The 25548-nt window shown below is 22.6% G+C and overlaps 7 protein-coding genes across 7 annotated transcripts; 2 read left to right on the top strand and 5 right to left on the bottom strand. All coding sequences in view use genetic code 6, as the record gives it.

Moving 5' to 3' along the window:
• Nucleotides 1-275: 275 nt before the first annotated feature.
• On the bottom strand, nucleotides 276-2060 carry TTHERM_00141000 (cyclin-dependent kinase-like Serine/Threonine kinase family protein; the record flags this gene model as incomplete). Its single annotated transcript, XM_001011037.3, has 3 exons — nucleotides 1303-2060; nucleotides 813-1013; nucleotides 276-756 (listed from the first exon to the last, which is right to left on the bottom strand). The coding sequence occupies exons 1-3, from the start codon at nucleotides 1920-1922 to the stop codon at nucleotides 276-278; spliced, it is 1302 nt and encodes a 433-aa protein (XP_001011037.3). The 5' UTR covers nucleotides 1923-2060.
• A 684-nt stretch (nucleotides 2061-2744) lies between these two features.
• On the bottom strand, nucleotides 2745-5681 carry TTHERM_00140990 (hypothetical protein; the record flags this gene model as incomplete). The annotated part of the gene is made up of 1 exon (XM_001011036.2): nucleotides 2745-5681. Exon 1 carries the CDS (start codon nucleotides 5535-5537, stop codon nucleotides 2745-2747), a length of 2793 nt encoding a protein of 930 aa, XP_001011036.1. The 5' UTR covers nucleotides 5538-5681.
• A 1254-nt stretch (nucleotides 5682-6935) lies between these two features.
• On the bottom strand, nucleotides 6936-8404 carry TTHERM_00140980 (ribosomal protein L28; the record flags this gene model as incomplete). The annotated part of the gene is made up of 3 exons (XM_001011035.3): nucleotides 6936-7269; nucleotides 7669-7959; nucleotides 8160-8404. 3 exons carry the CDS (start codon nucleotides 8402-8404, stop codon nucleotides 6936-6938), a joined length of 870 nt encoding a protein of 289 aa, XP_001011035.2.
• A 1040-nt stretch (nucleotides 8405-9444) lies between these two features.
• Nucleotides 9445-11082, top strand: TTHERM_00140970 (hypothetical protein; the record flags this gene model as incomplete). The annotated part of the gene is made up of 1 exon (XM_001011034.2): nucleotides 9445-11082. The coding sequence occupies one exon, from the start codon at nucleotides 9445-9447 to the stop codon at nucleotides 11080-11082; it is 1638 nt and encodes a 545-aa protein (XP_001011034.2).
• A 2772-nt stretch (nucleotides 11083-13854) lies between these two features.
• TTHERM_00140960 (hypothetical protein) lies at nucleotides 13855-16726 on the top strand (the record flags this gene model as incomplete). The annotated part of the gene is made up of 10 exons (XM_001011033.2): nucleotides 13855-14060; nucleotides 14119-14201; nucleotides 14326-14569; nucleotides 14938-15121; nucleotides 15211-15508; nucleotides 15597-15884; nucleotides 15943-16112; nucleotides 16178-16371; nucleotides 16427-16573; nucleotides 16633-16726. The coding sequence occupies 10 exons, from the start codon at nucleotides 13855-13857 to the stop codon at nucleotides 16724-16726; spliced, it is 1908 nt and encodes a 635-aa protein (XP_001011033.2).
• Nucleotides 16727-17228: 502 nt separating this feature from the next.
• Nucleotides 17229-18612, bottom strand: TTHERM_00140950 (S49 family peptidase; the record flags this gene model as incomplete). Its single annotated transcript, XM_001011032.3, has 6 exons — nucleotides 17229-17403; nucleotides 17488-17691; nucleotides 17787-17910; nucleotides 17966-18094; nucleotides 18312-18391; nucleotides 18527-18612. 6 exons carry the CDS (start codon nucleotides 18610-18612, stop codon nucleotides 17229-17231), a joined length of 798 nt encoding a protein of 265 aa, XP_001011032.1.
• A 4128-nt stretch (nucleotides 18613-22740) lies between these two features.
• Nucleotides 22741-25194, bottom strand: TTHERM_00140940 (class I/II aminotransferase; the record flags this gene model as incomplete). Its single annotated transcript, XM_001011031.3, has 5 exons — nucleotides 22741-23155; nucleotides 23302-23854; nucleotides 24258-24480; nucleotides 24869-24964; nucleotides 25090-25194. 5 exons carry the CDS (start codon nucleotides 25192-25194, stop codon nucleotides 22741-22743), a joined length of 1392 nt encoding a protein of 463 aa, XP_001011031.2.
• Between the last annotated feature and the right edge of the window lie 354 nt (nucleotides 25195-25548).

Here is a 25548-nt window from a genome sequence, read left to right as displayed (position 1 = left end):
TATATACATTATTATCTCATAATATAAGGCCAGTTTGCAAAAATTTACCCTAACTAAATTAAAATAGGAGCTTTAATTTAAAAATATACACAAAAATAGATAAATTAATTGATGTCTTTAAATTGTTCAATTATATTATAATATTTTTAATAACTCTTTCACACTTATATAAAATTATATAATTTAAAAAACATAATTAACATTCAAATAATAAATTGATGAATTTAAGCTAAAAACATTATTTATTAATTAAAAAGCAATTTTAAAATATCTCCTCATGACGATGGAGTAAAATCTTAGTTTTTTCCAGTGTTATCTATACTATTAATATCAGATACCTAATAATTTGATTTGCTATCTAAATCATGTTCTCCTAAATCTTTATTTTATTCAATGTGTTTTTAAAAGAAATGACTAAATTGTTACTAATTATCCTCCCCATTGCAATTGGTAGGAGTGAATTCATCATTTTCTTATTTAGGATTAATTAAGTTTTATGAAAATTTGGATTTTTTTTATGAATTTTATAATTCTGGCGAATTTTCTTTATCTGCTGAATTTTTTTCAGAATCTGCTTATTCTTTAATGCTTTCAAAATATTCTTCGAAGTCTTACTTTTTTTACATTTTTTATATAATATTCGATGGTGTATTATACATAGGAATATTTTATATATTTAATTCAGAAAAGAATGGATGTTTAAGTAATTAATCGCATGAAGGCCTATGTAATGGGTTGTACCTGAATATTTATTTCCTATTTATTTTATACAGTATTTAAGTTATTGTGTAATCTAATCAAAAATCAATTACATTAAATCCAACGCTTCCGTAGATGCGTTAGGGAAAATCTAACTTAAATTAGTAGGATTCAACTAAGGAAGTTAGAATTTCATATGACTTGCATATGTAAATAATTCAGGACAATCTTATTAACTTGGAGTTCCAAAAACTTTCATAATTCTTAAAAGTTAATCTTGTTCACTTATTCCATTAAAGAGAGGTCCCATTAAGCTAATTTAAAAAAACAAACAAAATTATAAATATTTAAATTAGAATTTGTTTCTTAAGTTGGCAGAAATACTAAATAATAATTTATTTTAAATGATAAACTTTCATATTTATCCATTAAAAAGATTACTGTAAAGTTAGAAATAGATTAAATAACTAGTGGCGAATAGTAAAATTTATTTTTATATTCTTAAACAAAGAAATTAATTCTATATAAAAAAGGAGAACTTACTTAATGACAACAGAAGTTTAAATAAAATTATAAATAAATAAAAAAAATTTAAAGAATTACTAGAGTTCAGCAAATATGCAACCTATTGCCCAAATATCTACTTTATGAGTGTAGGTATTAGAATGTACTAATTATTCTGGAGCTCTATACCATCTAGTTGTTATATAATCTGTGTATGGAGCAAATCTTTGTGAAATTTCTCTAGTTACAGTAAAAGAGGATATTTTGACAGAAATATTAGAAGAATTTAACAAATCTGAATTATAAGTATTCACTGAAATAGTTTCTGGGCATAGATCGCGATGAAAGAATTTTTAATCATGCATATAGGTTATTGCTGATATAATTTGAAACATAATTTCTTTTATTTATCTTTCTGAGAATTCATCACACAAATCACGCATCTCTTAATAATAATCAAATAAACTTTTCTCATAATACTCATATACACATATCAATTCATCTCTCTATTTAATAAGCTCTTTTATCTTTATAATGTTGGGATGCGAAAAAAGTCTTAGAGCTTTTACTTCTCTCACTTATATACATTCTTGCCAAGTATAAAACTTTTTTCGAAGAATTTTGACTATATACTTCTATTTATTCTAAATGTTAATCGCTTTAGCAATCGTGCCATACTCTTAATCACTGATAGTTTCTATAATTTTATATCTTTCCATGGTGCTATAAATGTGCCTATATCTATTGTAAAATTTTTGGCAACTTTTGTTTATTAGTTATGATAGTAGACCAAATTTTCTTAAATTAAATCGCAAATTCAGCAATTTATTAAATCTTAATTTTTTATTGAATTAAATAACTTTTTATTTATATAATTGATCAAAATAAATTATAATAACTATTTGATAATAGTTTTTTAAGGAAGAAATAAGAAGTGTTATTTATTTTAAAGGTTATAAATAAACATTAGTAATAATCTTTTTAGGAGTTGAATAAAATAAATTTAGTATCTATTTTATTGATAAATTTGCGATTTATTTTTAGTGTTTTTCCAAAACAAAATATTATTTTTGCATTCAAAAAAAATCAGAAATATTTCAAACCAATCTTTAAAATATGCTTTGCTACTAAAATAAATAAAAGAAAATTGCTTATTTATAGTAGAAAGTGAGATAATTAAATAATCAACAAAAGTTTTTCTATAATTTTAATTAGTTTTTTTATTAATATGAATTATGCAAAATTTTACTTGAAAAATTACAGAAATAGTAAATAATTAATTAATTCATTAATTTTTTGCAAAGAATACATAATGTTAATGTTCTAACAAATGAATGAACGAAATAATATTTGATTGAAATATAAGTTAAACTAATAATTTTATGTTTGAATTTAATTAATATTTTGATAATAAGTAAGTAATTTTTTAATCTTATAAATAGATAAAATTTTATTTTTACCATATTCTTTTTTATTCTAATTTATTATTTATTTATCTTTCTTTTTGCTACAATTTTTTATTTAGTGCCTATCTTATTTTATCATTTATCTTTCATGAAGAAATCAGCAGAATCAAATTCTTTCTTTTTCTCCTTATTTAAAAGATTTTTTTTCTTTTTAGCAATAGGAAGTTGAATTTAATACGAATCATGTTCACTTTTTGCTTACTATGATACATTCTTTGACTGGTCCTCCATTAATTACTCAGATTCTTGATGAGAAATTATTTTATTTGTATTATTTTAGATTTAACTATCTTCATCTTAGCTTTCTCTATTTTCTGGTTCACATTTTTCAAGACCATTACTATTTTTTGATGAAGCAAATACTGATCTTCTAGGATTAGAAGTTGTCTCTTTAAGTCTGTAATACTAGTTTTATTCTTCTTCTTCCTCTTCATAGTCATCGTTTTCTTCTTCTTATTTTTGCTCATTTTATTGATCATTTCCATAAATATTATTATTATTTACAGCATTATTTTATTTATCTTCATTTATTTTTTCTGATTAATGTTATAAAATTAAGTTATTTTCTGATGATTTATCTTTCTGAGCCTTATCCTCTTCATCTTCCTCCTCCTCGTCATCATCACTTTAATGTACTTGATTTCTATACTTTTAGAACTTAGAGTTAGTAATTTTACTATGAATTATTTTAGGTAGGAAATCATCTTCATCTTCAATACTGCTGTTAGTTGGCTGAGATCTTTTTTCGTCTTCTTATTTTTTATCATCAAATTCTATGTCATCATCTTCACTAGTATCTTCTTTAATCTTATCTTAAGCAAGGTCTTCATTTTAAATCAAATTTTGAAGCTTATCTTAATTCTTTAGATTTTTTTTATCATCATTTTCTTCATCATCATTTTATGCTAATCCTGCAATATTTAATTCAGGCATGGATCTTGATTTTTTATTACAATTAGATAGTATTGATTTTTTGTGCTTTGGATTTCTATTTATATTTATTTTCATGTAATAAATTTATTCCTCTTTTTCATCATTTTCTTCATCATCATCGTGCATTTGCAAATCAGGCATACTGATGGTGCACTATTTTCTTTTTTTTTCTTCTTCCTCTAAGAAATAGTCTGCTGAATCAAAATCTAATTTCTTTTTATCTTTGACAAGTAGAGGTAATTTTTTAGCACCTCCTTATTACTTTAGCTTTTAAGTGGCTTAATTAATTTAGTCTTAAAGAGTTTTCTATGCTTCTTGCTCATTTGCGGGTTTAGGAGGTTAATTGATAGTTTTTTCTGTTTCTTTCTTACTATTTTCTTGATCTTCTTATTCGCTATCTATAACGCTTCCGTGTGGTTATTTTAAAAATCTACTTCCTTTTAAACTATGGACATTATTGATTTTTACTTGCTAATCTTCCTCTTTCTCATCTTTCTAAGTACTAGTACTATCTTAATTATTTTCTTACTTATTGAATTTATCAGATGGTAAAGAAAATGAAACTCTTTTTCTCTCCTTCTCTCTTGACCTATCTCTTGACTCTCCAGGTTTGTTTTTTAATATATTGCTTCTAGGAGATTATCCATCTGAGAGTTGATTTTTTGGTGATGAATTTGTAATGATAATTGTATTGAATTATAAATCATCATCATCGTCATCTTCATCTGAGTCTTAAAGTCCAATAATCTTTAATTTATTGCTATTTTAGCTTGGATCAGCGAATTAAATAGGCTCAGGTTTAATTGGATCAGATTGAAATGCTATTTATGATTAATTACTTTCAGAAATATTTTGAGTCTAATTCTCTTAATTATTATTTGATGTCTAAGGTGAATTAACGAATGAAGACTTCGAATAATTTGTTTTTACTTCAATGACTTTTCTGTTGTCATCTTATTTTTTTTAGTCAGAGCCATTAGCATCCTTATCTTCATCATCTTCATTATGTTCATCTTTCATGTAGTAATCTGCTGAGTCAAAAACCTTCTTCTACTTTGTAATAAGAGGTTTTTTTGTGGTAGTTTTTTTCATTAACATTTATTGCTATTGCTATGCAAGCAATTAATCTTAGTCTTCTTCTTCATCATCATCAATAGAGTACTTTTTAGAGGGACTACTTTGAATTTGTTACTATAACTTCTTCTCCATTTCTAACCTCTTAGCCTCCTGTTATTCCCTTTCTTCCTTTTCTTTTTGTAACCTTTACTGTTCCTTTTATTTTTCTAACTTTTCTTATTCTTTTTTTTATCTCAGGCGTTCTTCCTCTTCCTCTTTTTATTTTTTTTACCTTAATTCTAACTCCTCTTTCTACTTTTTTTTTCTTTATTCTTCTTCTTCTAACATTTTTCTTTTCCTTTCTAGCTCCTCTTCTTCCTTTTGTTTTTTAATTCTATCTGCTGCTTCTTTTTCTTCTTGCTCAAGCTTTTATTTTGCCTACCTTGCTCTCTCCTCTTCAGCTAAGATTGCATTTTTATTTTGCTAACTTGTAAATTTATTGCTTTTGTTTTCGTTTTCTTCGTCATCATCACTTTATTTGCCATTCTCATAGCTACCGTTTTGAGTATCTTTTTTAAAATTAGAACTCATTTTGGATTTATGGGGATTATTTGATGAAGATTTTGATTGAGTGTCATCTGTCCCATCTTATTAGATATCTTGCATTTCATCACTAGTTGTATTAGAGCCGTTTTCATCACCTTTCATGAAAAAATCTGCCGAATCGAATTGCTTTTTCTCTTTAGCAATAAGAGGCCTCTTTTTTTTTGAAGGAATTTGATTCATAAGCTATTCTTATTATTTTTCTAACAATTATCTTTCTCCATCTGAGTGATCAGAATCAACTTCTGGTTTAGTGCTAGCAAATCTGCTTTTCATATTTATTTGATTGTCTTTTAAATATCTTGTTGAAATTAATACTAATTAGCTAGATAAAATGGAATAATTAAGTTTAGGCTATTCTTTCTTTTGATATAAAAATTTATTCTGATTCAAAAACTGATATATTTTATTTATTTATTTATTATTATTATAAAGAAACTTAAGGCAGAAATTGATATTTAAGAATGCTTCTTTTTTACATTTATCAAATAAACTGAGGAGATGAACGAGCTCATTTGCTAAAGTACTATTACTATTCATTCATATTTCTTATCATTTAATACCATCACTAATTTGGCATATACTATACAAAAACAAAAATTTGCTTCATTGACTAAAATAATAAACAATAAATTTATAAATTAACTCAAAATAACTTTTTACAAAAATTAATTTACATGCTTGAAATTTTTAAATGAAGAAAATAGATCAATAAAGTCAGCTCTTTATAATTAATTAAACTGTATACCATATATATTATCTCTCTTATTTTCAAAAATTTATTAAATAAATATTTATATTAAGAATTTCAAAATATTTAGATTTAGATAAAATTGTGTGTTCTTTCTTGCTAGTATCATTTTAATTTAGTTAAGCATAATTATTAAATAAAGCTCTTATTGAGCTTTGATAAGTTAAAGAGTAAATTATGTTATATTGAAGGCTAGGTTAAAAACACATTTTATAAAATAATACACTATAAAAATTAAATATTTTACTTTTTACCCTTGTTTTTAGTAGTATTTTTTTAGTAAACAAAAACTTTTGAGTGAAATAAAGAATTAAATATAAAAAGTTCTTAAAAAAGGTTTAAAAGAATTAAAATCTTCTAAAAAAAGATAAGAATAAATATTTATTATCTACTTATTTTAAATGATTGATAATTGATATACCATCAATTCTCATTAATTAAGATTTCATATATTAAGGACTAATTTCTGGAGATTGATTATACAATCAATTAAGGGCTTAAACTGAGTAGAAAATGGGTAGGCCTTAATTAATGAGGATTGACGGTAACCCTTAATTTTGGAGTATTATATCGATTATCTCAAAATAATTTTTTATTTTTAGTTAAGCCATAGAAATTAGAACATTTAATTTTAAAATACATAAATAGATTATTTTAATAAATTATAAAAACCACAAAGTAATTCAGTACTCTAATTTTTTCTTAAAATTTGTTGATTGGTTGGTATTTAATATTACAATTCGATTAATCGATTAATTTGAAAAATACACAATATTCTATTTAGCATACATTAAAATTAGTTGCAAATTGCTGTTATAAACTTAGTAACAAGAATAAGAACTAAATAATATTTTAAATATTTTGTTAATGCTAACTTCTCCTTGAATAACTTATTATAAAAAGAATGAAAGATTGGACTAAAATCATTTAACATTTTAGACATTTTCCCATTCATCTAAACCTTATTTGCAAACTTCTTTAATCTTTTCAAGAGTTTTCTTGGATCTGTATCTTTCTAAACGTTCCATAATTTTCTAACGTTCAGGTTCTAAAGCTTTTAATTCTTGCATTTACTTTTCGTATTCTCTTTTGACAATAGGATGATCCATTGTAATTCTTTCAGGATGTTCATTTAAGTCTTCCATAACTTTGAAATCTTCTAATTCCTTTCTAGACATATTATGAGGTAATTTCATTCTTAATTATGTCAAATCAGTATTTCTAATTTCCTTAGGATACCAAACAATGGGTCTCTTTCTATTAATGTTACAAATAAAGAATTAATATTTTAAAATAAAGTGATTCTTTTTATCTAAATTAAATGAACTTGAATAAAATACTCAAATTACTGTTTGCTTTAATTGCAATATTAAATTTAAAGATATTAATTTATTTTAATTAATAGTAGATAATAAATATATTAAAATTTCAAAAAGAATATTCTAATTTGGATTCTTCTTAAATATTTTAAAATTAAAGATAAATTTTAAAAATACATTATTATTGAAATATTATTTAACCAGAATAAATTAGTAAAATTAAAAATAGTATTTATTTAATTTCTCAGAATTGTATATGTAGTAGATTTATTTTTTTGTTGCACTATTTAGGAGGTTAAAATAACAAAAATGTTTGCTTATAAAATGAAATAATTACAAGAAAACTTTTCTTCTTCTCTAGACTTCGTGCTTAACAGGAGTACTTTTTTGAATGTAAGGAATTTTAAAAGAAGGATCTTTAAGTTTAAACATCATTAATTTTCTAAGATATTCACCATATAAAGAATCCATGTTCTTGGGTTTGGTAAGGAGAACATAGTTATCGAATCCACCGTACTTATCGATAGTTCTGAGAGTCTTAGAACTCATTTATATTCTAATTTTTTTTTGTAAGATATCGCTCCATAAATATTTTTCATGAACATTAACCTTCCACCATCTTATAGATCTATTTTTCAAATGATTTAAAAAAAATTAGACTTTATTAGTAACTCCAATAACAGCATATTTGCATGTTAGCGCTCATCAAGTATGAAATTTTTGGAATTGAATACAAAAACTAATAAATTTGTTATAAAGCTTAAATAATTTTATTTGCTTATGCTAAAATAAGAGCTAAAATATTCTATCAGGATAATAAATCAGTACTTTTTTTCAGAAAAGCATGTTTGCAAACCAGTTTTTGGCTATTTGCCATGGAATAGACCTTTTTAAGATCTTTCTGTACGCTTTTGAATATTTCTTTCTAAAACGCTATTGACTAAATGAGGGTTGAGAATATCCTTCTAATTAAAATTTTAGAAAAGCTATTCTTGTTTAGCAATAGAAAAATTTCTTTGGATGAGATTTCCTAATTTGACAGGAGCTACAATCTATTTAATCAAGGAAAACATTTTTGCACTTATTAATTCACCTAAAATTTTCTTTGTTTTCTTTTTTTATACAATTATCTTAAGGAACTATAAATAAATAAATCAAATCGATTAGCAAACAGACTAAGATATTATTTAGATCTTTCTTTTGTTTTAACTTCTTTATGTAATAAATAACTAAATGATATACAAAATATATTAATTGCATTCAGAGAAATCATTTATTTTAGTGCAATTTAACCATGATGAATTAATTATACATAATATTTAAATATTAAATTATTTTTACCTATTTCAAAAGAAATTGCATTTAAAAAATAAAAAATATAATTATTTTTCATAATTTGTAAAATTAGAAATAGCTTATCATTTATTTTATTTTATTAAGTAGAGTCAATTAAAAATAGCAAAAAGAAAAAATATCAATTATTTAAATTTCCAATAAAATCAACGCTATTTATTTGAAAAGAAAATTTGATATTTGCAAAAAGCTACAACATTTAAATCTTTGCAAGCTTTTTTAAAGTAATCTAAATAATTTCTAAAATTGAAAATTGTTTATTTGCGACATACTATTATGAGTTTCAAAGATTTGGTTGTTTAGTTATAAGTAAATTAACCACTTAAAATTAATTAATAATCAATACATTAGTTATTGATTTTGATGGTGTTTTATCTTGGTTTTAAAAGTTGATAGTTTTTATTATCTTATATTTTGTTAAATTATTTTAAAGATTTAATGTATGTCAGTAAAACTTAAAAATATTTAACTACAAAAAAGAAGTTAATTCATACTTTATGCATTTTGGTTTAATTTTTTTACATTTGAATACATCGCTTATTAGCTTAAAAGTTCAAATTATTTAATGCAATCTTATTAAAGTATTATTATGCATCTAAAATTTAAATAATTATAACAAAGATAACAGGTAAAAATATATAAAGAAACAATATTTACACTAAAATTTTATGTCTAATAAAAAAAAAAGACTGTGAAAAATAAAATAAAAATAATAATCAAGTAACAAGCCTCAGTTAAAAAATATCAAGGAATAGCGTGTATGCTTACAATAAAAAGTGAAATAAAACATGAAGAGGAGCCACTTGTGTTATAGAAGAGGGCGAATTTTAGATACAAAGAAGTTTTCGATATATCAAATGAATATGAAAAATATGTTATATTAGATAATATTAGTCATGATAGTAATGATATTAAGAGATGTTCATTTAGAAAAATAACTTAAAAACAACAGAAAGAACTCCTTAGGACATTTTAGGAAAGCGACATATAGGTAAGTGATGGAGAGAATAGTTAGGATTAATATTAAAAATTAGAAAATAATAAAGAAAATATAGAATATATCATACAAAACTCATTGAATCTTCAGATATATGTAAATTAAAGCAATAATCTTTAATTCAAGGAGATATGGAAAAATTAATTGGGTGTACCTTTTGAATTGGCTTCTACCAATCTAACATATGATAAACTTGAAATCTTAAATACATTTTCTCCCATAAATTATGAAACTCTAATCAAAGCCTAACTGCTTTAGATGTTTCCTTTGACATAAATGAGCCAACATCCATTTTAATGTTGGGATCGTTTTATCAAAGACAAATAGCTGCTCGCAAAATTATGTGAAATCGTAACACATAACTCTGCATAGGGAAAATTAGAATAATTTCAGAATCATTTAAGTCAAATCGCTAAAAAATAATCTATTTAGCCGAATTGCTAACAAATAAAGTTTGTACAGGATTTCTAAAGAAAGAGTGCTGGCAATATTATTTCGTAGAGCTTAGGATTAGAGAGACGGCATCTTAAGAATACTAGCTTAAATGAAAACAATGACAACAATTAAGATGACATAAATGAAATAGAAGAAATAAATAAAATAGAAAAATTAAATTCATAAAAAAAGCAATCCCGTAAATCGAAGTATCATGGTTTAAGCAGACTTTTACTGTATTCAATTTTAGATCTATTTAAACCAGCTAATATGACTATACTTTAAATTCCTTAAGAAATATAAACAGCGCTCATTCAGTTAGTCAAGAGACTTAAAAAAAGTGGGAAATTTTCAATTAAAAAAAACAGCGAAGACTTAGCTATTCGGGTTTAAAACGAAAAAGGCAAAATTACAAAGACAGATTTTTATAATCATTCACATTATAATGCTTTATTTTTAATTTTAAATCCTACATCAATTCGGTAAATGCGTAACTCCTTCAAAGATGTTTAAATTCATAAATTCGTTTTTGGAATTGATATTTCAAATATATTACTTGATTAAAATTAATTGGCTTATATAAATATACTAAAAGCTTATTCATATATGATTTTTTAATCTTCTTTGCTTGAATTTTAAGGTAGCCGCAGCTATTACACGAAAGAACAATCTTTAATAAAGGAAAATTAAAATTATGATTAGCAATTAAACAAAACTAATTAGCTTGAATAAATTCATAGAAAGTACTCAACTCTTTCAATCACCCAGCCAATAAGTACCTAGGGTTCTTGCTTTAATTAAACAAACATTCTTAATAAAGAGTTGCAGTTTTAAAAATAGGCTTCTTTAATTCACGATAGTGGAGAAGTAAAGCATTCAAATTTAAATATCCGAAAAAAATACTTGAAAAGAGTTTAAAAAAGTATTGCATACCTATCCTAAGGAATTTAAGTGCTAAGATTTTGATTTAATGATTAGATTGTGTTTTTTTACTTTACAGCTCTTCATTTTATGGCAAATTAGCAAAAAAAAAGTATTTTTAATATATTCAATTTATCCTCTTTAGAAATTGAAGATATGAATAAAGTAACATTTAAATTAGATAGTGAAATGATCTTTGGAAGTATCTGATATGTAAAAAAAATTATGTTGAATTTGAGGAAAAAATATAAAATCTTTGTTTTATTTAAAGCATTTGATTTTCTGTCTAATTTATTAAAAAAATAATCACAAAACGAAAGAAACAAAGAAAAGAGCAAATTATTTAAAAATTTTAAAGTTCAAAAAAAGTATTAGATTGATTATTCTTCTCAAAATATATTATTCATCTACTTAACCTAATAAAAATTTAATTTCTTTAATAATTTACAGGATATAGGATAAGCTGCTATTAATATAATATCTTTCCTCTGCTAAATAAATTAGTAACTATGACTACTCATTTTTATTATTATAAAGTTTATTAAAACTAGATGTTTATAAAAAATATTACAATAAAAATATATAATTTGCACTTATTTTATTTTTCATGTTTATTTTAAAAAAACTTTTTATATCATATCAATCAATTAATCAATCAGTCTGCCTGATAGACAAAACTCATTCTTTTTTTCTTTTAACCAAACTTACTTTTTACTTCTTATTCAATACCAAATATATATTTACTTTCTTTTCCATTGAATTATTTAAATTTTAAATATATTTTGATGAAAAATGACTAGATTAATTCATTCATTATTTCAAAAATAAACTAATCAATTTACAAATGCAAAAATTTTATTTTTTGATTGAACAAAAAAATGAAAATAACACAAAATTTTCTTTTTATATAAAGAAGTCTAGTTTTTCATACATAAAATCCTTTATTTGCATACTTATGTATTTCAAAACAAAAATAAATTTTTTCATAATGATTTTACTATGAAACTTTGCTAATTTTAAAAATAATATATCCTAAGCTTATATGATTAGGTAAAATAATATTTAAAAAAATAGCTAGAAATAAATATATTAGTAATAGCTTTGAGGTAACCATTGAGTGCTCTGATGAGTAAAAAGAGAACTTAAAATCAAAAATATCAAACTATTTGTGTTTTAACTCATTTTTGTTTTAAAACAGTATACTATTTTTAAAAGATGATTTGGTTAATCATCTTTCATATTTACTTTTATAATATATGTTTAATAATTAATGCATCATGCTGAGTTATAATTAAAATGGTAATTTAAGAAAACCAGGTTATGACTCATGAAATTAATATAAAATGTTTTTACTTGTATTACACATGAATCAAATAGACATTCAAAATTGTCTTTTATACTATTGAACGATTAATTTTTATATTTGCATGATAAATATGCTTTAACTATAATTAATTATTGCTTTATACTTTTATAGTTTAGATTATTTAAATTTTAGCTAAAATAAATTCAAATGACCATCTTTAAAAAATAGAGTGATAAAAAAATATTTTAAAACATTTAGTAAACTAAATATAAGATGTAAAAATAAATGAATAATAAAATTTTTATTAATTTTTTTTCAATGCTTATTATTTTAAAATATTTGTGAAGTGGAAAAATTCTATAGTACTAAATTATTTATAAAATATTTTCATAGCATTATATTGTTGATTAAAATAAACTTCCTCAATTTATAGTATTAGCTTTGCTACTGTTGTGTAAAATAAATTATTTTTATCTTTCAATTATTTTTTTTACTATTTTATTAAGAAATAGGAAAAACCAACTTAAAAATTTAGAATAAAATAAAACATAGGTATTCAATCTTAATCTAATCAGAGAAAAATAATGCATAAAAAAATACCAATACAAGATTTTCAAAAAGATGAATAAACTTAAATTATTTTAGAGTAATATCTTTTATTTAAATAGATAAGACTTTCAAAAAAATATAAATATATTTATTTATCATGTTTAAATTAAACTATGCTTATTTAAATATACAAAAATAAAAAATATAATTTAATTCATAAAACAACAAAATTATTATTTTAGCTTTAAAATGAAATTAAGAATATATTTTTTTATGGAAAATTCTATTACATTAATTTTTTAGTAGAAAATAAATGGCTTATTTCTTATAGAGTGCATAATTTAATTTATTCATATTTATTAGGAATAATTTAAGCAATTAATTTTATTTTTTCACAAATTTATATTTTTATAAAATATTTTTTTTTAGAAAAAGCTAGCTTATTTATTTCTTTATTTATTTAGTCACTTACTTATATTTATAAAAAGAAATATGTTAATTCTTATTTAACAAAGTAAATAAACATAAATATTTAATAAATTTATATTTATAAAAAAATAAAACACAAAGTTAAATTAGAAGAAAACTAGTTGCTTGTTAAAATTAAGATAAATAATTTTGAAAATATATTATTTTTAGATATAAGTAGTGATTTGTTTTTGTTTGTAAAAAAAACAGGGTATTGATTGATTGATGCTTATAATATATATTTTAGCTATCATTTATATAAGTAGAAAATAAATAGATATGCCTTAACAATATGTTAATTTATTTATTTATCTATTTATCAATCATTATTAGAAGCTAGAGATAATTATAATTTTTTAATAATGAATGAATGAAAGAAAGAAAGAAATAAAGAATAGGTATTTATGCACAAAAGATTGATAAAAAGAGTTCAATTAAATTTCTTTGTACAAATAATTTTTTAATATTTTTGATAATAACAAAACTGAGATAGAATGAGTAATATTAGCGCAAACCCAAATAATGCTACTCCAACTCAGGCTTTAACCTCTCCGTAGACAAGAGGATTCACAAAGAGAAACACGATTAATTTACCTAATGTGAAAGGAAACTCTAAGTAGTTGAGTATTAGACCAGAATCTCCTAGAACAAAAGAAGCGATGCTCGAACTTGGTATAGATATTAGCGAATTTACTCTCAAGTATAATTATTATTTAATTCATATCACAATATTTGATAAATATTAATTTATCAATTAGAAATTTAGAAGATTTCGGTAGAGATGGATGCTCTTAAGATATTTAGAAAATTAGATATGAACATTATCTTGACAGATTACAACGTAAAAGACCTTTTCAATTGAAATGCTTAAAAAATATTTTATAGGAACATAAAATTAGTTTAAAAACATAGATAGCAAATAAAACGATATCATAAAAAAAATTAATGACATATTTTATTAAAAGAGGATGTGAAGGACATATAGGAGAAAAGAGCATAAATAATAAAGCTAAATAGAATTAGAATGATGAACCTTCCCCCAGAATTGATCAATCAAAATGATTATGGGAATGTGAGAAGAAGTATAATAGGAGTACCTAATTAGCAACCAATTACTGATAGTAATTAAAGAAAGTCAACAATTAACTTAGGCTAATAATAAAATGTTAACCCATTTAACATGTCTAAGAGTATGAGTGAGTCAAGAATGTATGCATAAATATTAAATTAAAATTGAATAATTAAAATAATTTAAAAATAAAAATGAATTTCTTGAATTAAGCTTAAAATTCGCATTTAAATGCACACTAAAATATCAAATAGCCTAATATAAGTTTTATTTTTTTCAAAACTAATTAATTAATCTACTGACTTTCTTACTTTTTATGCTTTTACAAATAAAATTTTTCAAACACATTACTTATAAAAATATGTTTACAAACGCATTAATTATTAATTAATTAACAAGCATTTTAATGTTGAAAAGTTTTACTAATAATATCAATAATTAGTAATAGAATTTTATTTTTTTAATATTTTATTTTAGAGGATAAATGACACTTTTAAAAATAATATAGGAATCCTAGATAAATGAAATCATTATATAATAGAACAGTTGGGTATTTAAAAAGCTCTCACCTTTCTCCTTCAACTCTGCCAGGAGAAGAAGTCATAGGATTAGAGGAAGCAGAAGGCTCTGTACTAGAATATTAGTTGATGGGTGAAATCGATAAGTATAATAGGTTAAAAGAATAAAAGCAAGTAAGATATATCTGACAAAACAAACTTAAATTTAAATCAAGTATAAAGAGAGATTCTAAATTAATTTCATTTTATTTTTTCAATTTCAGAAAGAAGCTAAAATCTTATATGAAGAGGACATTGAGAGACTTAAGACGATAGAAAGAATGAGAGAAAAGGAGCTAAGACTTCTTGAATAGACACTTAAACAAAAGAAAGAAAAGGAGTTAAAAAAACAATAGCAAAAAGCTAAAGCAGAAGAAAAGCTCTAAAAGGTAAAAGAATAAGAATAGAAATACAACCAGATGAAAAGAGAAGAAAGGGAAAAGATTAAGAAAAAATTAGAAATTATTAAGTTAAGATAATAGAGAGAATCAGAAGAAAGAGAAAGGCTTAAAAAAGATTAAGGTAGCAATTAAGATTAATTGAACACTTATAAACAGTTCAAAATGAAAATTTAGAGCATTAATATGATTTTTTAATAAAAAAATTAAAGATGATAAGGCAAGAGAAAAAAGACAAAAAATGGAGTAAATTCGTATTCAAAATAAGGAAGATTTAGTCAAATAATGCGATTAATAGTTTGAATTGATTAAGTAATAGCTAACCTAAGCTCAAGAACAATAAAAACTTATGCAATAAAGCAGGATTAATAAACTTAGAGATAAGTTAGAAAGTGAATAGTACAAAATTTAACAATGTGTTGATTTGAGAGTATCAAATGAAAAAATGTAAGTCTCTCGCTTGGTTCAAAAACTCATAGAAAAGGAAGAGCATTACAAATGTATGAAAAATTAACAAAATATTTAATAAAAAAAAATTAATTACTAATAATATTTTAGCACTTCAAGAAAGCGAGATAAAGAGTGAAATGGAGAAAAAGAAACTGTTAAAAATGAAAGCAGAAATGACTCAGAATGCAAAACAAAAAGTGAAAAATGAATAAAATTCTAAAATCTCTGAATTAAAATAGAAATTTGAAAAAATTGAAGAAAATTTGGAGAAAAAAAGAGTACATACATATATTTGATACAAATAAATATAATATTAATTTAATTACTAAATTTAATTTAAAAGAGAGAAGAATAAGAAAGGATTAAACTTAAGTAAGAGCTACGTCAATTAAAAGAGCAAGATAAATAGGAAAATTATGAACGTTAGAAAAGAAGAGATGATTATAGGCTATAAAAGCTAATGGAAAAAGAAAAGGCTCATTCTGATAAAATAGCTTACATCAAAGAATAACAAGAAATTATGAAAAAGGCTAAATAGTAAATATATTATTTGCAAAATTGTTAAATAACACCAAAATTAATAACATATTAGTGAAATTGCTTAACAAACCAAGTAAGAAACAGAGAGAATATTTGATTGTGTAAAAAAAGTTACTGATACTCTTTTCCCTAATATTGAACATAACAGCAAAACAACACTTTACAATATACCATCTGAAAACAAAGAAAAAGGCATCAGGTTAAATAATTTAATAAAATGTTTAATCAAGCTTACTAAATTTAATAAATTTAAAATAGCCTGCTCAAGAGTATTTTTAGAAATGACTAGTTAGATATGTCCATATTTGAGCCTCCTCAAAAAGAAGAAGTGTAAAGCAAAAAGTAATAGTGAAGAAGATTATTTGCAGTAAACAAATAATCGTTTTTTCTAAAATATGTCAGAATTTATCATAGTTGGCTCAATAATTTAATTAAATATTTATTTTCCTATGATTATCGAGTATAAACTACTTAAAATTTTAAGTTCAAAAGAAAAAATTGTATTAATTATATTTGTAAACTCTTGCCTAAAAATCAACTATTAAAAGAATTTAAGAATTTTTGAAGGATTAGGAGAAATAAATTATTTTCCCATTATTTTCAACTCTTAATTATTTATTATTCACTTTAATCTCTTTCATTTTTATATCAAAAATAAAATAATGATTTATTTTATTGTAAAATTATTTAAACATTTTTGCCAAATGAAAAGTTTATTGTAAAATATATCAGTTAGTTAGTATTTTATTTTTGTAATTTTTTATTAATTATGAAACCAAATAAGTATGCAATAAATACGTAGTAGTTCATAATTTAAATAAAATATTATCAATTTAATTTTGGAGTAAGTTTATTCACATAAGTAAAAGATTTCTATCTAATATACTCTCTTATGTGCTTACTCCCATTTTAGCGAAAATGCTTCCTAATATTTTCTATCTCCAACTTTCAGATGAAATAATTTCTATTTAAACTCCTGGAAAATCTCTATTAAGAACGGATTAATATTATCCTATCTCATCAACCAATCTATTAAAATTTATCATAAAACAATTAATTTCCTTTAGTAAAATGAATTTAAATTATATATTAAATAAATAATTAATTAATTACCCATATTTTACTGCATCTTTTCCTAAAACAATTGAAGCATCATATATTTTTTTTTCCCTTTCTTCAGGGGAAATTTTATAATTGCTATGTTTTTCAATATGCTCAATGAATATTTTGTGGTGAGTTTTCAATGTTCTGATAATCTTCTCTTTCTTTTCAGGAGTCAAATCTTCAAAAAAATTCATGTAAGCTAATTCTTATTCCCTAAAATTAAAAAATAATTTATTATAATAGGTTATGCATGCACCATGCTTTTAACTAAAATAACAATTTTCTTTAATGCTAATTTAAAAATATACTAATTAGATGAAAAAATTTCTGGCTTTAGCTTATATTCCTTAGCAAGATTTCCTAAACCAAACCACATGCCTACAACACCAACACTACCAACTAATGAAGTTTCCTAAGCAAAAGATTTATCTCCTGTTTGATATTACAAAAAGTTTAATTTAAAAAAATAATATTTTATGCTGTTTACCAATAGAAAGAAGGAATTATCCGCCACTTGCAGCTATATCATTAGCAAATGTGTAAAGTGGTAAGTGATGCTTTTTGCTAAATCCTTTTACCATTTCAGTAATTATGTCACACTATACAGGAGATCCACCTGTTTTTATCAGGTAAAATAAAAAATTTTTAGATGTTTCCTATTTTAAATGAATATTCTTCATTTTTGCCTAAAATATGAACTAAATAAATATGATGGATCTCATATTTTTTTATAAATTATTGCATTTTTATTTTTAATTTTGTCAATTTATCTTTTAAGATAACCAATTAAATAATCATTAATGTGTGCATATTTAATATTATAAACTAATAACCTGGTGAGTTAATAAGTAAGGCAACAGCTTTAGCTCTATCTGCATCAATCTTAGCTATAGAATTTCTTACGTCTTAGGTACTATAAAATATAATATAAATTAATTTTGTAACTAATTCTTCTCATTTTTAATAATCAAATAGATCAGTATTTTTGTAAAAATATATATTTTATAACTAAAATAATCCCAAATTCTATGATAAAACTAGTCATTACGCCTTAGCATCAATTCCTGTGTTAATAACGATAACAGGAATGTAAGAACCAAAAATATATTTTTTAGCAATAGAAACAATCGACATTTTGCTTGAACTTTACTCTAATAATTACTTTCTTCAAAAATATTCTTAATATTTCTAAAATCTATTAAAATATATCCAAAAATTAAATAAAGATACTCTTTTTATTTCTGTTTTCAATTTGCTTATGGCAAAAAATAAATAAACAAATAAATTGAATATTATAAATCCTAACTTATCCATCAAAAGATCCTACATATTTTATTAACTAATTAATTAAATGTTCTGCTTTATTCAAATATCTTTAAGATTTTTTTATAATAATAAATAAACATTAATTAATCTATTTTATAAAATTAAAATTTTTATCATTAAAAAAAACATAACACTTAAATTTTAAAATCACTAATCTATTAAAAGCCAAATTCATTTCTAAATAAATACCTTTAACTTCATCTGAAAAAAATTTAATTAGAATAAATGAATTTATTTTTATGTTAAATTTGTATCTAACAATAAGAAAGATACAATATAATATAGTATAATAATGAATTTATTATACTTTTAACCTATTTTATAATTATCAACTTACATTTTAATAAAAAAAATAAAAATTTAAGGATTATAATATTCTTGAATTTATAAATTAAGATTTTAGTTTTTAATTAAGATATGTTTTAAGTCATTTTCAAAATATTAGAATTTAAGCTGTTTGTTTTGAGTTAATAAAATAAATGGTAATTAATAAAACGTATAAAAACAGCCTAGCTTTTATTTAATTATAAATCTAGTTCCTATTAGTTTTAAAATTTAAAAAGTCTGGATTTAACTCATAAATAATAATTTTTAATGATCAATCTTTATTATAAAATTGAGTAATCAATTAGAAAATTAAATTATTAAATTTAGTTTAACAATAAAAATGTAGTTTTTTATTTTTGAATATATAGATTTTCTATGTTTTATTCCAAGATTTGATTCATGAATAATTAATGCTGTTGAAGGAAACAAATTGTTTTATAAGCCAAAAATTTTATTGACATACTAATATTTTACATAAATTGTATTTAAAATAAAGTCAACAAAAGTTAGTAGATTGATAAATAATAAATAGTAAATATTAATTGTTTTTTTTTGATTTTAACTTAATGTTGGTTTATTATGTTAATTGGAAAAATGGTTTAAAAACTAGAAGTTTTAAAGGTATAGCCAAATTCAAAGTAGCCGCTCCATATGCCTTAATTATAATTAAGATATGAGTCGAAAAAAGCTACTTTATTTTAATTTCTATAGACTATAAAACAAAAAAAATATTAAGCGGTTCAATCTTTCATTCAGTCAGTCAATTGATATTTTAAATAATTTTCGTCAAATTAGTGTTAAAGTAGAGATTACTAAAACAGCATAAATAACAAGCACCAACAGAAAACAGCATTTTTAATTAAAAGATAATCTTTTTTATTAAGGTTATTCTATTGAATCTATCTAGATGTGGCTGCTCGTGTTCATCAATATTTTAAATATGTGTTGAATATTTTGTTAATCACTTTCTTTTAATTAAATTTTGGAAGTTAGCCTTTTTATGTCTTTACTTTGGTTATTGCAGTAAAATTAATTGATTAATTAATTAATTTTTTTTTAATAAATTATTTATTTATTTGCAAGAATCATTTTCATAGATTCTTTCATTTGTAAAGGAAATGATTAAATTCGCTTTAGTTTTTCATACAGTTGCCTATAGACTTACTTCCTAAATATTTTGAAGATTACATATTTTTATCAATAAAAAATTCAATACTACAAGGTTTCAGAGTAACTCAAAATTTATAAAATCACAAATCAAGTACTAGGTTCCATTTTTTGCCAATAAAAACTAATATATATATATTTGCATAATGTTTATTTGCTTTTAATCATTACCAACATACACTATCTAATAATAAAATTAAAACATTTTTTCTATTTAATAAGTAAATGTAAATTTCTTGGTATTTTATTTTAGTAGATAAATTTTATAGATAGCTTTATTGCTTACAATTTTATTTTTTTTATCTAAATTAGTTAGCAAATAAAGAAAGATTTTCTTAGAGGCAAGATTAAATATGATAGATTTTATACTACTATCTTTTATATAATCAGCTTTAATCTTTTGTTATTTATTGTTTTCAAATAACTAATAGAAAGTAGTTATGAAAAGAATTTATGAGAAGTGAGAATTTTAGTTACAATTTGTTTAACTTAAAAGAGGAATTTAATATTTAGTAAATCTGGTTTGAATTTTATAAGATTATTTAGTGAAGTAAAGGTAATAAAAGTGAAATTTGTCTAAGCTCGGCTCTCTCAGAACCATAAATTATTTAAGTGACCAGTTTAAAGATGGATTTTATAGTGAAAAATTTATATTTGGGATAAAAAGTTTTGTTTATCTTTGAAGAACGCTCAGTTTATAATAATGCCCATTTTGACAGGTCTTACTGTATTTATGTATATAAAGTGATCAAATTAATATTTCAATAAGTCGTAGGTAATAAATTTTAATTCTTTTATTAGATATTATGATTTATGATTAAATAATATGAGCTAGTATGTGATTATAATTAATTTTAGTTGCAAGTTTAACTTTCGATAAGTGAAAAAGAGAAGCCCCTCAACTTTATTTTTTTAATTATCAATGACTTACAAAATATCTTTATTTTTAATATAACCTTTTGGTGTAAAAATTAATTTAATATTTTTATTAATTTAATCATTATTTTTGTTTTTAATTGAAACAAAAATGGTTTTAAAATTTTTTAACTTTAAAATCAATTTGTCTGAAAAAGTACTTTTGTTTCAAGCTTTATTTTATCGTAGATATTTTTATATCTCGTTTTTTGCTAAATAAATTAAATTTTATTAGCAAAATTTAGTAATATAAATTTGTTTTACTATCAATCAAACTAATTAAAAAAAATATTACAAATAAAATCAACGCTGAATTTATAATTTACTATATTTGTTAATTTTAATATCGTCAATTTACAAATCTATCTATCTATTTCATTTTTTCTCAAAGTGAGTAAGTTAAGTGAATAACTTTTTAATAATACAATTTTAAGTAAATTTAATTGTAATTTAATTTACCTAATTTTTTTATAAAGCTAGATAAATAAGATTCTAAAGAGCTATCAGAAATGTAATTATTTGATCTAATAAGATGAAATATTTTTAATTATATTTTTATCACTTATTTTCTCCATATTATCAAGGAATTTGCTATTTAGTTATTTATCAAGAGTTTTAAAAATTTTTATAATTAAATCTTTCAAAAAATATGTTAGGGAGGGTAAAATTAATCAATTAAAATATATTTATTAGAATAATATAAAAATAAAAATTAAATTATTCAAAAATATAGGTGTGATAAAACAAACCTTACTCCAGCATATTTATTTATTTGATTACTATTATTGGAATCCACTATTATAAAATATTAATTTTAACTTATTTAATGATAATTATATAAAATTCTTCATGTTTTTTTAAAAACTAAAAATGAGATATTTACTTTTAAAAGCTATTGTTTTTAAATTTTTGAAACTTCTTCTTATTTTATTTATGAGTTGTATTAAAAAACCTTATCAAAGTTTCAATCTATTGGTATGATGATGATATTTAATATCATTTGAAAAGTAAGCCCATTTATATAATTCTTTTTACTTATTATTTAGAGATTTAAAAAATAATATCTTTAATTTAATATTTAAATTCTTTTAAAGCACACTTAACAGAAATTGTCTAACCAAGATTTTTAAAAATTAAGAGTTTATTGAGGAATAATTTCATAATTTTTATAGCAGAAAAATTTTGTAGTTGTTTAACAATGCATATCTTATTTATTTTATCATTCCTTTGATAAAAACTAAAATATTTATTAAATACTTAATTTGAAATTAAATAAATTATAAATATTACAATTGTTTATTTTTACAATTTCTTTATCCATCTTTAGTTTTAATATTTATATAAAAATTTATAATAAAAAAACAACAAACTAAAAGGAAAAAGAAAGTAATTGCTAAGTAAACTTAATACATATATGTAAATGCTTGATATTATTGCTAAAATTAATAATTTTTGATAAGTTAAATGCAAGAAAATATAACTACTAAATATTAATTATACTATTATTGCTAATTTATACAATTTTTATCAGTTATTAAAACGCTTTCCAGCCTCCAAAATAGTATCTTCTGTTTTGCAGAAAGCAAAACGGACGAGGTTTTGACCAAGATGTTAATATTCTGGTGGATAGAAGACAGAACAAGGTATAGCAGTAACACCTTTTTCTTTGCATAGCCATATAGAGAATGCATAATCTTTGGTGTATTTTTCACCAGTCTTTTCATCTACAAAGTATTTTGGATCAACTTCAACTTAACTAATATCACAAATTACAAAGAAACCTCCTTCTGGAACCCAAATATTAAATGGTATTTTAGAGTTAACCAACTAGTTAATTAATAAATCACGGTGATTTTTCAATTTTTAAGCAGTGTCAGTAAAATAAGAAGACTTGCTTGATAATTCCAAAGCTTCAGCAGTAGCATCTTGCATAGGTCCATGTCTATTTTTTAAATTTAAATTTAATTTATTTCAATTTAATCTAAAAAAATAATTTTCTTTTTTGCTAATTCATTTAGATTTAGTTTTAGAAATGAAATCAAAAATAATTTTTAGTTTTATTTCATATCAATATTTTTATTTTTTTACTGGCAAAAAACGGAGTATTAGTGGAAAGATTGTACATATTTTATGATACTTTGAGGACCAACTGCCCAACCCATACGGATACCTGTTGCTGAGTAAAGCTTACCAGCAGAGTAAACAGATACAGTTCTATCCCAAGCACCTTCTAATTAGGCGAAACGAGGGAGCTTCAAGGGTTCATAGTTATCAAAGCATAGATGTTCATATACACCATCTTCAACAACGATACATTTAGGATATTTTTTAACTATCTCGTGAATACGTTCTAATTCTTGGCGGTTGAAAACCTTACCAGTAGGATTATGAGGTGTATTAATTAACAAAATCTTAGTGTTATCATTGATAGTTTTTTCAAGTAATTCAAAATCTACATCCCAAGCATCTGATGCACTTACTGTATATACAGGTCCTCTTTGTTTAATATCGGTTTGTGAGTTTAATTATCTTGGTCTCAAAGGAACACTTTTAGAAATACCTCCAGCCATTTGAATTTAAGCACGATAGCAATCATAGCTTGGATCAAGTAATATGACTTCTTCCCCAGGATTTACAAGCCCTATAATTATAAATATATATCAATTAAATAAAAAATTTAAATATATTTGTTGAGATATTTGCAACTAAATTTAAAGGACAAATGCTTTTTAAAAATTTATTCATTATTTGCAAAAAAGCTAAAATTTATCTTTTAGAACATTAAAAAATAATTTAAATTCATGTTCGTTTTTAAAAATGAGTCTTAATATAGTTTAAAACTATTTAAAAATTGTTTTAATTGAAGAGCTATTTTTTTCTATTTAATATTTAAACTTTAAAAATAGATTTTTAATGAATTTGTTAAATTTTTTAATAAATTTCTTAAATTTTTTAACAAATCTTATCTTCAAAGATATTTTTTATTAGCTATCAATATTTTTTTTCAACAATTAATTATCCATACGCTAAAAATGTAAAGTTACCTAAGAAAATAGAGTTAAGGCAACTGACACCACCAGCACTAACACATACATTTGTATTTGCATCTAATTAGCGATTGAAAATAGGAGAGTAGAAATCGGCAATAGCTTTAACAAGTTTAGGAGATCCGAATGCACGGGTATATTGATGGGGTCCCTCCTTGGTCAATTTTAATAAACTGTCCATGAAAAAGTCAGGAGGATTCCAGTTAGGAAAACCTTATCCCTATAATTTTAAAAGGATTTAATTAATTTAATATGTTTATATTTCTTCTACTGTCTTTATTGTGTTTATTGTGGATGATTTAAACAAATTGACTCGATATAATCCATTATTACTATCTCAAAACTATTGTAGTGGGATATGGCTTGAGTTATTGCTTAATTTTTTTTTTTTTTTTAATAACCACCAATAACTTGCAAATGATAAAATATATCCATTTAATCTCTATATTTAATAACATATGAAATGTTATTAGAACCTTAAAAGCGATTAAAATAGGTGAAAATGATAGTTCATTTTTGAATTAATTTATATGCTCTATTACTCTAAAGGTGTTAAGAAAATTACAGTTTATATTTTTATAATAGAAAGGCAATTATAGTTTTATTACCAAATTGACAGACTTGTATTCAACAGAAAGGGGTGAGAAAATAGACCAGACAGTTGGTTTATCGAATCCATTTAATCTTTCAGCTCCTCTTTGAATCTTTTTTATTTTTTTAGTAGAAGAGAAATTAGATTAGTAAAAGCTAGTAGAAAAAAGTTGGAAAAAAGTAGAAAACAAATGCGTTTATTTTAATTTAAAATGCGTAGTTTAGCTAATTAGTTTACTTGCTATTAAGACGAAGTGCTCATAAGATAATTTATTCTGTTATTTTTTATTAATCTTAAGATCTAATTTTATATTAATTTATATTTATTATTAAGTAGCATCATCGTTTATATTTGCTATTTATATCTTGTTTCTCCTGATATAATTCAAATTTTAATTAATTTATGTAAAAAATCAATTATTCTTTAAGATCCAAAACTCATTTTCTGATGAACACACTAAATATTTATTAATTAATGACAAAACTTGCATGTCATATGCTATAATTATTACGCAATTTCACTATAAAAGATCTTGTGCATTCTTTTAGTAGGCTTTTAGAAGGCATGTAATAAATTTCTGGCAATCTTCTCCTGAATTTCCTTTTGTTTCTCTTTACATATTTAATAGATTATTTGATTTTAATAAGATCATTATAATTATATTAAGTTAATTAAACAGAGGCATAAATCCATAGA

The sequence above is a fragment of the Tetrahymena thermophila genome (genome assembly GCF_000189635.1).
Source record: "Tetrahymena thermophila SB210 genomic scaffold scf_8254747, whole genome shotgun sequence".
NCBI classification, from domain to species: Eukaryota; Ciliophora; class Oligohymenophorea; order Hymenostomatida; family Tetrahymenidae; genus Tetrahymena; species Tetrahymena thermophila.
Note: the sequence above shows the minus strand (reverse complement) of the source record. Positions and strands in the feature narration are given on the sequence as shown.